Source organism: Neophocaena asiaeorientalis, unplaced genomic scaffold, assembly GCF_003031525.2.
Source record: "Neophocaena asiaeorientalis asiaeorientalis breed wild unplaced genomic scaffold, Neophocaena_asiaeorientalis_V1.1 scaffold150, whole genome shotgun sequence".
Lineage (NCBI taxonomy): Eukaryota > Metazoa > Chordata > Mammalia > Artiodactyla > Phocoenidae > Neophocaena > Neophocaena asiaeorientalis.
Genome location: NW_020176571.1, coordinates 6,040,001 through 6,054,856, shown reverse-complemented (window position 1 = coordinate 6,054,856; position 14,856 = coordinate 6,040,001). Strand labels below are relative to the sequence as shown.

The 14,856-nt window shown below is 42.8% G+C and overlaps 1 protein-coding gene across 2 annotated transcripts in view; it reads right to left on the bottom strand.

Moving 5' to 3' along the window:
* Positions 1-1,203, bottom strand: part of COPS7A (COP9 signalosome subunit 7A) — a 6,714-nt gene extending 5,511 nt beyond the window's left edge. Inside the window, exons 1-2 of one of the 2 annotated variants that reach the window (XM_024733018.1) lie at positions 1,094-1,203; positions 408-612 (exon numbers count right to left, since the gene is read on the bottom strand). In XM_024733018.1, coding sequence (XP_024588786.1) covers positions 408-569 — 162 coding nt within the window. In that variant the 5' untranslated portion in view covers positions 570-612; positions 1,094-1,203. Of the gene's footprint in view, positions 1-407; positions 613-980 lie in introns of both variants that reach the window. The other variant, XM_024733017.1, reaches the window with a different exon arrangement.
* Between the last annotated feature and the right edge of the window lie 13,653 nt (positions 1,204-14,856).

The window sequence follows — 14,856 nt, the reverse complement described above, 5'->3', positions numbered from 1 at the left end:
CCGCGCCACCAGGGAAGCCCCCAGGTTTTTTTTTTTTTTTTTTTTTTCCCTCAGGTCCATTTTTAAAAGACAATTTAGGCCCTAAAATAAAAGTGACCTGATCAAGGCAATATGATTATTAAGAGCTACGACACTGATGGAGACAGGCTAGAATCAGGTCTCCTATTCTGAATCACAGGCTCTTTTGCTTAAAAATCAAAAATACTGGGTTTCACAGATTATTCATCTCCAAAGGGGAATTAAGAGGTTTACTTGCCTACTTACTTCTGCAAGCTGCCAGTTAATAATCACCATATTCTTGTTCAACTGAATGGTTATGGGGTTGCAGAATGAGCCCTGCCCACCCGTTCTCAAATTCAAACTTTAGCCCCAAGCCTCCCTGGGTGCTATCCAGGCCAAGAACCCACCTCTCTAACATTAGGCATATCCAGCAGTTCCCCAAACACGTAGACACCAGGGGCCTCCAGCACCTGGTGGATGAGAGTGGCCAGCGCTGCCCCCTTGGCCGACTTGGCCAGGAGCAGAAATTGCTCCTGGTTCTGCCCTGTCACCTTCACCTCGGCACTCATGGCTGCACTGAGCTGGGGGTACCTGGGCTCAGGAAGTCTGGAGCTGCAAGGAAAGAGGATGTGAAGCTGGAGGTTCCTGAACTGGGGAGGATGGAAAGCACAAGGCCTAGGACCTCTATTGCAGAGGCACTGAGCCACTTTTGCAACGAGGAATCAGAGATGGAGCAGTCTAACCCTTGGATCTAGGAATCCTAAATTCGGCCACTTCGATGGCAGCCTGGCTGACACAGGGTTGCCACGCCCACCTCCCCCATCCCTGGGCCTCCCCCCAAGTCCCACCAGTGCACCCCACTGAACCCCAAGGCACAGGTCTTAGTGGGGGGTGGGATGTCACACAGTGTCCACCCCAACGACGACGCTCCCTCAAATCGCCACTATGCCCCGCATGTGCCCCGAAGCACGTGACCTCACCCTCGGGATCCTTCCACGTGGCTCCGCCCCCTCCCTTAAAGAGGCCGCCCAGGGACCGTGGGCTCCCGCCGGCTGCCCCGTCGTACTCTGGGTCAGACCCTGCGGACAGCTACCTGGAAGCTTCGTCTTCCAGCGTACCGGGCGGGGCCACCGCTCCGTCACCTCCGGCAGCTGTTCCCAGCCTTTCCTGCCAACTCCCTGCAGGGCCGCTCTGGCCCCTAAACTCTATGGCTGGCTTCCGGCCGTACTTCCGCTCTTACGGGGCGGGCTTCGGGCGCGACATGCCCCGCCCTTTCCTCTGACTGCTGAAGCTCCCGTGAGCGAAGCAGGCGTTCTGCCCTCTGATTGGCTGTTGCGGAAAGAAGGACGGGCGTCTTTTCTTCGGCTTTTTTCAATAAAACTTTATTGTTGGAAGAGTGCTAGACGCTAAAAGCGAAGGGAACTCCGGGTCTCAGGCCGGTCCCGGCAGTTCTAAGCTGCTTGAGATCTGGGCATCTGGCTGCACGGGGTGCCTGAGGCGAGATGAAAGCTGTGATCGTAAGAGAGGGGGAGGAGGAAAAAAGCCTGGTGGGATGAGGAGGTGAGAGGACGGGGACAATCAATAATAGAAGTTGAGCAGCAGAGATCACCTGGGTAGCGCAACCACTCATTTTTTTGGAGGATCTAGAGAAAAGAGTGGACACGGTAAAGGAAATAGTAATAGCTATAGCATGTATCGAATGCTTACTGTAGGTCAGGCATCTTTTAAAATTAAAAATGTATCCCGCTGAATCCTCGTAACTTTACAGCATCCCCGCTGTGGCTCCAGAACACCATCTGTCATGATTACCACATGTACTTATAGGGTGATGCTTTCCTACACATTGACTTTTTTAATTCCCGGGAAGGAAAAAAACACTAGGTGGAGGGAAGGCATATATTGTTATTCTCATTTTATAGATCAGAAAATTGAGGCTCATAAGAATTCATAGTTTTCCCTGGAACCCATGTCTTTTCAAACCTGGAGCCAACTTTCCAATTCACTGTGATACTTTAGGGGAAAAGAAAAATAAACTAACATTTCTATAGTGTTTTTTATTTCATCCCGGGCTCGCAGAAAGTCAAACGAGAGCAAAGTTAACAGTGTCTTGGAGCCTTTGTGTGAGGCACTGAGCTAACAGCTTTACTTCATTCATTTGATGCTTATAACAATCCATTATTGTTTCTATTTTCCAAATGGAAAAACTGAGGCCCAGGGAAGTTAAGTAATTTATAAGTACTGGAAAGATAAAGGGAAAAAGAAGATAACTGAAAAAAAATCATAGAACTGGTAGACTGCTGGAGCTGAGGGGACTTTAAGCTCAATGTTTATGGTCCACATGGCTTGGTTCATGATACAAAATGAGAAACAAACAGGGAAAGGACAAAGAGAAGGAGAAGAATAAAATGGGGAAGAAGAGGCAGAGGAGGAGAAAGAAGAAGAAGAAATAAATGAAAGAGCTGATACATGAAAGTGAGGAGAAGGAATCAAAGGCATAATAAAGCATCCAAAGTTTGAAGGAACCAAAGAATTAATGAGTCCAACCTTATCCATTTAAAGAGGGAAGGAAAAAGAAAAATATAAGGAAAGAACGAGAAAAGAGGCAATATATATTCTATTATGTGCCAGGCCTTTATTTGTTCAACGTTTTAATGACTTTTATTATTATTATTATTTGGCCTTGTGACATGCAAGATATTAGTTTGCCAGCGAGGGACAGAACCCTGCCCCCTGCAGTGGAAGCACAGAGTCTTAACCACTGGACTGCCAGGAAAGTCCCTTAAAGACTTTATATTTTTAGAGCAGTTTTAGTTTTATAGTAAAACTGAGAGGAAGGTACAGAGATTTCCCATATACCCCCTGCTCCCACACATGCATAGATAACCTCCATTATCAACATCAGACAGCAGAATGGTACATTTTTTACCTAGGATAAACCTGTATTGACATATCGTAATCACCCAAAGTCCATAGTTTACCTAAGGGTTCACTCTTGGTGGTATACATTCAGTGGGTTTGGAAAACTGTATAATGACATATATCCGTAATTATAATATACAGAGTATTTTCCTTGCTGTAAAATTTTTCTGTGCTCTGCCTACTTATCTCTCCCCGCCTCCTACCCCTGGCAACTACTGATATTTTTGTCATCTCCATAACATTGTCTTTTCCAGAATGTCATAGAGTAGGAATCATACAGTATGTAGCCTTCTTAGATTGGTTTCTTTCACTTTAAGTTTCCTTCATGTCTTTTTGTGGCTTGATAACTAATTTCTTTTTAGTGCGGAATAGCATTCCATCGTCTGGATGTACCACAGGTTGTTTATAAATTCACCTACTAAAGGACATTTTGGGTTCTTCCAAGTTTGGGCAATTATGAATAAAGCTGCTATAAACATCCATGTTCAGGTTTTTTGTATGGACATAAATTTTCTACTCCCTCAGGTAAATACCAAGGAGCCCCATTCCTGGATCATATGGTAAAAATATGTTTAGTTTTGTAAGAAACTGCTAAGCTATCTTCCAACTGGGCTGTACCAATTTGCATTCCCACCAGCAATTAGTGAGAATTCCTGTTGTTCCACATCCTCACCAACATTCGGTGTTGCCAGTGTTCCAGATTTGGGCCATCCTAATAGGTGTCTAGTGGTATCTCACTATCGTTTTATTTTGCATTTCCCTGATGACATCTGATGTGGAGCTTGCCATCTGTATATCTTCTTTGGTGAAGTGTCTGTTAAGGTCTTTGGTTCATTTGTTAATTGGGTTGTTTTCTTATTTGTTGAGTTTTAATCGTTTTTCATATATTTTGGATAACAATCCTTTATCAGATGTGTCTTTTGCAAATATTTTCTTCCAGTCTGTGGCTTGTCTTATAATTCTCTTGATATTGTCTACCTCAGCGAGGAAGCTTTACATTTTAATTGTCTACCTTATCAATTATTTCTTTCATGTATAATGTCTTTGGTGGCATATCTAAAAAGGCATCACCATACTCGAGGTTATCTAGGTTTCCTCCTATGTTATCTTCTAGGAGTTTAATGGTTTTGCATTTTACACGTAGGTCTGTGATCCATTTGAGTGAATTTTTGTGAAGGGTGTAAAGTCTGTGTCTAGATTCTTTTTTTTTTTTTTTTTTTTTTTTTTGCAAGTGGATGTCCAGCACCATTTGTTGAAGAGACTATCTTTGTTCCGTTGTATTGCCTTTGCTCCTGTGTCAAAGATTAGTTGGCTAGGGGCTTCCCTGGGGGTGCAGTGGTTGAGAGTCCGCCTGCCGATGCAGGGGACACGGGTTCCTGCCCCGGTCCGGGAAGATCCCACATGCCGCGGAGCGGCTGGGCCCGTGAACCATGGCCATTGAGCCTACGCGTCCGGAGCCTGTGCTCCGCAACGGGAGAGGTCACAACAGTGAGAGGCCCGCTTACCGCAAAAAAAAAAAAAAAAAAAAATAGTTGGCTATATGGGAGTCTATTTCTGAGCTCTCTATTCTGTTCCATGTATCTGTTTGTCTATTTTTTCATCAATACCACACCATCTTGATGACTATAGCTTTATAGTCAGTCTTGAAATCAGATAGTGTCAGTCCTCCATCTTTGTTTGTCTCCTTCAATATTGTATTGATTATTCTGGGTCTTTTGCCTCTCCATATAAATTTTAGAATGGTGTTTGATATCTATAAAATAACTTGCTGAAATTGTGGTTGTGATTGTATTGAATCTATAGGTCAAGTTGGGAAGACCTGATATTTTGACAATATTGAGTCTTCCTATCCATGTACTTGGATTATTTCTTCATTTAATTAGTTCTTCTTCGATTTCTTTCATCAGAGTTTTGTAGTTTTCCTCATAGATCTTTTACATGCTTTGTTAGATTTATACTTAAGTATTTCACATTTTTTGGTTACTAAATGACATTGTGCTTTTAATTTCGAATTCCACTTGTTCATTGTTGGCATATAGGAAAGCAGTTGACTTTTGTGTATTAACCTTTGTATCCTGCAACCTTGCTATAATTGCTTATTAGTTCCAGGAGATTTTTGTTGTTGTTCATTCTTTCAGACTTTCTACATAAATGATTATGTCAACTGCGAACAAAGTCAGTTTTATGTCTTCCTTCCCAACCTGTATACCTTTTCTTTCTTTTTCTTGCTTTATTGCTTTAGCAAGGATTTCCAGTACAGTGTTGAAAAGGAATGCTGAGAGGGGATATCCTTGCCTTGTACCTGACCTTAGAAAGCTTCGAGTTTCTCACTATTAAGTATGATGTTAGCTGTGGGGGTTTTTTTTGGTCTGTGTATGTTGTTGTTCAACTTTTTATTTAACCTTTACAACCCTTTGAGGTGCACATTAATATCTCAGTTAACCTGTGAGGACACTGAGGATCACAGAAGTTAAATAATTTGTTGAAAGTCAGCAGTATAAGTGATGGGACTGAGATCCAAATGCAAGTTTGTCTGACTCCAACACTGTGCTAAGAAAGAGAAGAAAAAGCAGAAATGAAAGAGAGAAGAGAGGAGGGAGAAAGAGATAGTCTGAGATCTAGTCCTGATTCATTCAGCTTTACACTAGCTATGACCTTAAAGCGAATTGTGCCATCTTGTGGTAGCTCCTCTTCAGTATCTGCAAAGTAAGAGATTAAGGCCAGCTCTGATTCTGATGTTTTATGGTCCCGTGAGAGAGAGAGGAATAAGAGAAGAAAATGAGGGGACAATTGATAAGGAGAAAAGGAGAACTTGGAGAAAGAAAGGAGGGGTGATGGACTAAAGAAGTGAGATTAGAAAGGGCAGAGAGAGAAGAGGAGGAGGGGTAGATATGAGAAAGAGAAGAACAGAAATAAGGAAAAAGGGGAAAGTGGGAAGAAAAGTAAAGATCTCCAAGGGAGGATGGGAGCTAATTAAACTTAAGCAAAGATTAGGATGTAACATTTATTCATTCATTTATTACTAAGTGACAGTTATTTACAAGGCCATGTGTCAGTTGCTGTGTTTTTAATGCTAAGGGTAGAAAACAAGATGCACTGAAATAAAGCTAGAGAAGCTGTCTGATGTCTAAGGAGTCAGACACATGATAAAATATTCATCAGTGATTCAGAAGAATGTATTTAGCACCTCTTATTGTCAGGCTTTTGCTCTAACTACTAGGGATATAGAAAACATAGCTGCCCTCTTGGTGTTTACATTCTTGTGGTGAGACTCAGGCAGTAAATACATAGGTCCACACGTAAGTGGTCAGGAGCAAATTACGAAGCAAAAAAAACAAGGAAGGGGGATGGGGAATGCAAGAGACATTTGCTCTTTTGTATACGGTCGTAAGGAAAGGCCTCTCTGATAAGGTGACGATGGAGCAGAGACTTTAAAGAAAGAGAAAGGAGCAAGTCATATGGATTTCTGTGGGGACAGTGTCCCAGGCAGAGCAAACTACAAGTGCCAAGTCTCTGAGATGAGAACATATCGATGAACATGAGGAACAGCAAGGGGGCCTGTGTGGCTGGAGCAGAGTTGAAACAGGCTGGGACCTGGGACACTTTGCTGCAGTGCTGCAATGCTTGCAACTGGACAAACAGCTCCTGGAGCTACAAGATATAAAGAAACTATAAGGGACTAAAAATAACCATGTGCAAGCACAGTTGGGACAAATTATGAACAAAAAGATACAAAAAGACCAAAAAACTCAACTGCCACTTCACTTCTGCGGAGCCAGGAGCAAAAACAGGGTACTGTGCATGCCCCCGCCCCCTGCACAAAACACCACCCAAGGGGTAAGCAAAACACCTAAGCCACCACTCCGGCCTGACCCCCTGGGACACACCCCTACCATCACCTTGTATAAGAAACCAGCTCACCGCCCCCTTCGGGGATCAAGCAATCAAGGGAAACTGCTGTTTGTTCTCGCTACCTCCTGTGGCTGCAGGAGCCCCAGCAAAGTCTTGCCTGGATTTCTTGTCTGGCCTCTAGTCAATTTCTATTGATCTGATACCCTAGTCGGTATCAGAGTGAGAAGGGAGAGAAGTAGTGGCTGAGGTGGGAGAGAGAGCCGGGTGGCCAGGTCATATCAGGCCTTGTGGGTCATGGTAAGGACTTTGGCTCGTACTCTGGGTGAGATGGACACCAGTGGAGGATTTGAGCAGAGGAGTAACAGGATCTGACCCATATGTTTAAGATATTGTGATGCTGCATGGGCAGAGACGAGTTTATTTACGAGGCTACTCCCATGATCCAGGTGAGAGATTGTGGTGGCTTAAATGAAGGTGGTAGCGGTGGAGGTGAGAAGTAGTTGGATTCTGAATTTAATTTAAAGCTGAGGTGAACAGGATTTGCAAATGGAGGAGACGTGAGGTGTAAAAAGAAAAGAAAGAGTTAAAAATTACATCCTACAGGCAAGCTGCACCAAGCTTTCAAAGTGCAGATAATTTTAACCTTATACAAAGTTTTCCAGAAATTGGGAAAAGAAAGGACAGTCCATAACTCATTCTATGGGGCCAGAATTACTTTGATAGCTAAACCAGAAAAGGGTAATACGAGAAAGGAAAATTGCAGGCCAATCTCACTTATTAACAGAGATACAAAAATCTTCAATTAAAACAAGAGCAAACTGAACCTAGCAAAATGCAAAAAAAGATAATACACCAAGAGTAGCTTGAATTTATGTCAGGAATTTAAGGCTAGCTTAATATTAGAAAATACATTCATTTTATTCATCACTTTAGTAGATTAAAGGAATAAATCACACAGTCATCTCAATAAATACGGAAAAAGCATGTGATGAAGTCAACATCCATTTGTGGTAAAAAAAAAAAAAAAATTTTTTTAGAAAGCTAGAAGGGAACTTGTGGGAGTTCCCTGGTGGCCTAGTGGGTAGGATTCCAGACTTTCACTGCCGTGCAGCCAGGGTTCAATCCCTGGTTGGGGAACTGAGATCCCGCAAGCCACACAGCGTGGTCAAAAAAAAAAAAGAAGAAAACTAGAAGGGAACTTGTAAATCTGATAGAAGAATGCCTTCTACCACCAATTCTATTTAGTCTTGTAACAGGGATCCTAGACAGAGGAGTAAGAAAAGAAAGAAAGAAAGAAAAAAGGGTAAAATCATTAGATTAAAAAAGAAATAAAGCAGTTATCATTTACAGAAAATGTCAAAACGTGATTGCATATGTAGGAAATTCAAAAGAATCTACAAATAAATTATTAGAATAAGAGTTTAACAAGGTTGCTTAAGAAAATATAAAATCAATTAGTATATTTCTATATGAACAACAATCAGATGATGAATGATTGTAAAACTTACCACTTGCAATACTATGAAAAATATCAAATATCAAGGTATAAATGTAACGAAACGTGAGTAAGACCCATAGGCAGCAAATTATCATTTGTTGTGAGACACTGAAGATCTAAAATAAATGGAGAGATATTTCACATCCATAGATTAGAAGTCTCAATATCATGAAGAAGTCAGTTCTCCCTAAAGAGATTCATAGATTCAGGACAATCAAAATCCCAACAGGCTTTTTTTGTGAGTGTATAAAACTGACAAACCAATTCTAAAATTTACATGGCAATGCAAAAGGCAAGAAATAGCCTCTTGGAAACGAACAAGACTTGCCTTACCAGATACCAGGACATAATTACAAAGCCACAATAGTTAAGATAGTGTAGTACTGGCACAAGATAGATAGATAAATTGACCACTAGAACATAATACAGAGCTCAGAAAGATATCCACGCATACATAGACACGATTTATGATAGATTTGCACATTTGAGCAGCAGAGAAAAGACACACATTTCAATGTTGCTGTGACAACTGGGTATCCATATGAAAAGATAAAACTGAACCCCTATCTCAAGCCATATACAAAAATCATTCCCTACTATGCTACAGACTAAATGTAAAAGGCAAATTAAAAGGGTTTTAGAAGATAATGTAGGGGAGTTCCCTGGTGACCTAGTGGTTAGGATTCCAGGCTTTCACTGCCAAGGGCCCCAGTTCCATCCCTGGTTGGGGAACTAAGATCCCACAAGATGTGTGGCATGGCCGAAAAAAAAAAAAAAGATAATGTAGAAGAATTTATTCATGAATTCAAGGTAGGGAAATCGTTCTTAAGACAAACACACTAACCATAAAGGAAAAGACGGATACATTTGACTGCATTGAAATCAAGAGCATCTGTTCATCAAAAGACAAACCACAGAAGAGAAGGAAGAATCTGTAACATTATCGCCGACAAAGGATGCGTCCAGGATGTATAAAGAACTCCTACAAATGAGTAAGAAAAACTCCTAACCATAAAAATTATAAATGTGAACTGAAGAGTTGAACTAGCAATCCACAAGAGGAAATCCATAAGGTCGACGAACATACGAAAAGGTGCTCAACCTTATTAATAATTAGACAGATGTAAATTAAAACCATAATGAAATATCGCTGTATGCACCAAAGTAGCCTAAACTAAAGTCTGAAAATATTGTGTTGACAAGAACATGGAGCAAGAGAAACTCTCCTACACAGCTAATGAGAGGACAAGTGGTTCAACCACCGTGGAAAAGCATTTAGCATTATCTAATAAAGTGGAAGATGCCCATCTATGATGCCGTAATTCACTGCTACACGTATAACAAATACACGCAGTATTATTACATGTGTATCTTCAAAAGCAGACAAAAGGAACTATATTGTTAAGGCATGTAGATACATACAGGGAAATTATTAAGAAAATCAAGGAAGTGATTGCCATAAAAGTCAAAATACTACTGATCTACCGTGAGGAGGGAATGGTATATGTTGGAGTAAGATCACAGAGGTCCTTTTTGAATACTGGCAAGACTCTTCCAGTTGGCCTAGATGGTGGTTACATGAGTATTCCCTCTCTAAGTATTCCTTTTATAACTGTTCAATATACTTTATGTTCTCATTGCATTTATCTTTGTGTTATATTTCACAATAAAAATTGGCTTTGAAAAGCATTTAATTCAACAACCACATGTGACAGAACTCTTAGCAAACTAGGAATACAAGGGGGCTTCCTTAACTTGATAAAATTTCATAATAAAAAAAAAAAAACTACGGCAAACACCATTCTTACTGGGAAAACGCTGGAAGTGTTTCCTTTAAAAGCAGGAACAAAAGAAAGAAGCCAGATATTACTGTTTGTGTTCAACATTGTACTAAAGGTCCCAGCCAGCACAAGCAGAGAGAATTAAAGGCACAGCATTGGAAAGGAAAAAGCACACTGCCATCATCTGCAGATGACATGACTGTCTTTGTAGAAAATTCCAAGAGTCTATAGAAAAATTAGTATACATAAAAGGGAGCTTATTAAGGTGGTTAATAAGCTAAAATCAATATTTAAAATCAATTGTGTTTCTATACACCAGCAAAAAGCAATTCAAAATGCAATCTTAAAAAATACCATTTACCGTAACAGAAAAGCAGTAAAGTACGTAGGAATAGGTAAAACAGAAGATGGGCATTATCTGTATGCAGAAAATGATACAAGTTCATTGAAAGACATTAACGATCTAAATAAATTGAGAGATACCCAAAATCCATGATAGGAAGTTTCAATAACAAAAAGGTATTGGGCTTCCCTGGTGGCGCAGTGATTAAGAATCCAGCTGCCAATGCAGGGGACACGGGTTCGAGCCCCGGTCCGGGAAGATCCCACATGCCGCGGAGCGGCTGGGCCCGTGAGCCGTGGCCGCTGAGCCTGCGCGTCCGGGGCCTGTGCTCCGCAACGGGAGGGGCCGCAGCGGTGAGAGGCTCGCGTACCGCAAAAAAAAAAAAAAGTCACTGAAAGAATGAATCAATCAGGAATATGAGAAATAATTCATAATGACCCAAAGTCTTCAGTATAAAAGTCACTTACACTGCTAGTGAATATTCACTTGATAAATCTGACCCACACCCATCATATCCTCAGGATGAAGCTGGGGCTCACTGGGGCCCAGGATTTGCACACCCTGCCTGACATGGCCCGGTTTGAAGCCAGTGTGCACCGTCTTTCCCTGCCACTGGGAGACACTAGGAGGAGGGCTCGCTCACTGTCTTCTGACCTCGGAATGAAGGGCTGTCAGGGACAGACAAGCAGGAGGGCAGTCACTGCAGATGCTGGTCAGAACAGCAGGTTTCCTTCCGGGAGGCGAGTGTGTCAGGCTAATGGTAGTAATAACGCAGGGGATGAGGCGTGAGAGTCTGGAGGGGCAGGGGTGTAAGCAGAGACTTGGCTCAAAGCATTCTGCACAGGGAAGAGATCAGGGGGAGCAGGCAGACGGACCGGAAAGGCAGGTGGAGAGCAGAGGAGAGAATGAAGAGTTTGGAGTGGGCAGGGGTCCCAGGTGAGGTTCGCTAAGCAATAAACATTGAGCATCTACTATCTGTCAGGCGCCAAGGAAGGATACAGGGTAAACAAGGCAAATGAGGTCTTTGTTCTCTAGTGTATGTGGGGGTGGGTGGGATCAGACAATAAACAGTAAACAAATATAAGATCATTTCAGAGAGTGATGAGTTGGAAAAACAGTGAAACATACGAATGAGACAGAGTGGGTGGCTGAATGACAAGAGGGAGCCAACTAGGTGAAGATGCGGGGGGCAAAGCATGCCAGGAAGAGGGGATGAAAAGTACAGGGGTGCCAAGAGGATAATTTCGGATGTTTAGAACATCAAGAAGTCTGACCTGGCACGTTGTTTGAATATTGAGGAGTAAGAGCTGGAGGGCCTCTTCTAACAAGGAGTTCAGATTTCCTCCAAGCACAATGAAAAGCCACTCAAATATTTTAAGCAGGCAAGAATATGATACAATTTAGATTTTCAAAACATTACTCGAGGACTACCTGCTCTTTGGTGGGGCTAACGGCGGACTCTGGGAGGGCTCACGCCAAGGATCACTTCCCAGAACTTCTGCCGCCAGTGTCCTTGTCCCCGCGGTGAGCCACAGCCCCCTGCAGCCTCTGCAGGAGACCCTCCAACACTAGCAGCAGATAAGCCAATATTTCCAGTTAAAGGTGCTTATCCCCAGTGCTGAACTTTCTTTGGAGGAATCCAATCAAAGGGGCTTGGATCCACAGTCAAATCACTGCCCACAACTGGCGAAAGGTGACAGGGAGTGTGAAGAGTTCTCTTTTGAAAGGGATCTCAAGAAAGAATGGCTGAACTAAAAACCAAGCTGACATGAAAAGTGGGGCCAGGAGGAGGGATAGCGACAGGACATTCTAGAGCCTCCTGGGGGCTCTTATCAGGAATAGATGCATTAGAGGGCAGACAGCACAAGCAAGAAGAACTACCATCCTGCAGCCTGTGGAACAAAAGCCACATTCACAGAAAGACAGACAAGATGAAAAGGCAGAGGGCTATGTACCAGATGAAGGAACAAGATGAAACCCCAGAAAAACAACTAAATGAGGTGGAGATAGGCAAGCTTCCAGAAACAGAATTCAGAATAACGATAGTGAAGATGATCCAGGACCTCGGAAATTAAATATATATGCACCCAACATAGGAGCACCTCAATACATAAGGCAACTGCTAACAGCTCTAAAAGAGGAAATTGACAGTAACACAATAATAGTGTAACACAACAGTAACACCCCACTTACACCAATGGACAGATCATCCAGACAGGAAGTTGATAAGGAAACACAGGCTTTAAATGACACAATAGACCAGATAGATTTAATTAATATTTATAGGATTCCAATCCAAAAATGGGCAGAAGACCTAATAGACATTTCTCCAAAGAAGACATACAGATGCCCAAGAAGCACATGAAAAGCTGCTCAACGTCACTAATTATTAGAGAAATGCAAATCAAAACTACAATGAGGTATCACCTCACACCAGTTAGAATGGGCATCATCAGAAAATCTACAAACAACAAATGCTGGAGAGGGTGTGGAGAAAAGGGAACCCTCCTGCATTGTTGGTGGGAATGTAAATTGATACAGCCACTATGGAGAACAGTATGGAGGTTCCTTAAAAAACTAAAAATAGAATTACCATATGACCCAGCAATCCCACTACTGGGCATATACCCAGAGAAAACCATAATTCAAAAAGACACATGCACCCCAATGTTCACTGCAGCACTATTTACAATAGCCAGGTCATGGAAGCAACCTAAATGCCCATCGACAGAGGAATGGATAAAGAAGATGTGGTACATATATACAATGGAATATTACTCAGCCATTAAAAGGAACGAAATTGGGTCATTAGTAGAGACGTGGATGAATCTAGAGACTGTCATACAGAGTGAAGTAAGTCAGAAAGAGAAAAACAAATATCGTATATTAATGCATATATGTGGAACCTAGAAAAATGGTACAGATGAACCGTTTTGCAGGGCAGAAATTGAGACACAGATGTAGAGAACAAACATATGGACATCAAGCGAGGAAAGCAGCGGGGTGTTGGGGGGGGTGGTGGTGGGATGAATTGGGAGATTGGGATTGACATATATACACTAATATGTATAAAATGGATAACTAATAAGAACCTGCTGTATAAAAAAATTACTAGATATTGTGAAGACTAGTTTGTAAAGGGCAAGGGCAGAAGCAACAAGATTATAGCAAGATTATAACAATGGTGGAGAGAAGGAGATGAATTCAGGACATATTTTAGATGCAGAGCTCACAGGACTTGCTGATGAATTAGATACACGGTGGGAATCAGTGAGAAAAGGGAAAGGGAGGAAGGATGTTTCCTAGGTTTTTAGCCTGAACAAGCAGAAGCCATCATATCCCCGGATGGGGAACACTACTGGGAGAGGAATGGATTGGTGGGGGGCAGCAGTGGTAATTCGAGACATCTATTTGAGCCATAGGAGCTTTATATGGCTATTAGGCATCCAAGTGGAGATGTCAAGTAGGCTGTTGGATAAACGAGTCTGGAGCGCTGGATATAAATTTAGGACTTGCTGACATTTACATAGTATTTAAGCCCTGGGACTGGATGACATCACTGGACAGAGAATGTGGAACGAGAAGGGGGCCAAGGACTAAGCCCTAGCAAGTTCTCACATTTAGAGGTCAGGCAGAAGACGGAGAAGGAAAAGCCAGGGAGGATGAAGGGAAATTAGAAGAGTGTAATGTCCTAGAAGTGCAACTCAAGTAAAACAGGGTAACCTGAAGTGGGGGCAGGTAGGACAGGATGAGAGTGGGGGCAGGGGAAGCCCATTTAGATAGAGAGGTTAAGGAAGGCCTCGCAGAGGAGGTGACATTGGATCTAACTTAAATTTTAATGAAATGAGTGAATCATTGTGAAAAGCCAGGGTAAAACATTCCAGGCAGTGGGAACAGCAAATGCAAAGGCCCTGTGGCAGGTTAAGCCCTTCTAACTATAGTAACATAGATCAGGTCCAGTGTGGCTGGGGCATGAAGAGTGTTAGGAGGGGCGGGGCCAGGTTATACAGGGCCCTGTAAGTCACGGTGAGGAGTTTGATACTCTGAGCGCCAGAAAAGCTGAGTAATGCAACTCGGTCTACCTATTTTAAAGATCGTTTGGTTTGCTTCGGGGAGAATGCATTGCAGCAGGACCAGAATGGAATCAGGGGATCAAGCTGTTGGGATAATCCAAGGTCTCCACTCCCACCCTGACCCCGACCTCATCCCCAGCACTCAGCACTCTCCAGCAGGGGCGAAACAGAGTTGGGGGTCACAGAGCTTTGGGTGGCTCAGAATCTCAGAGATTGACCGGGGCAACCAAGGGTGTCCATGGAGGTGGGGTGAAGGGTGGAGAAGCCCGCCACAGGAACCCGGGGAATCGGACGGTGCTCACCCTCCGCTGCCCTCTCGCATTCTCCACCTGGGACGCAGCCGGGCGCGGCTCCCCAGGCGCGGCAGCGGGAGGGTTAAACCATGCGGGA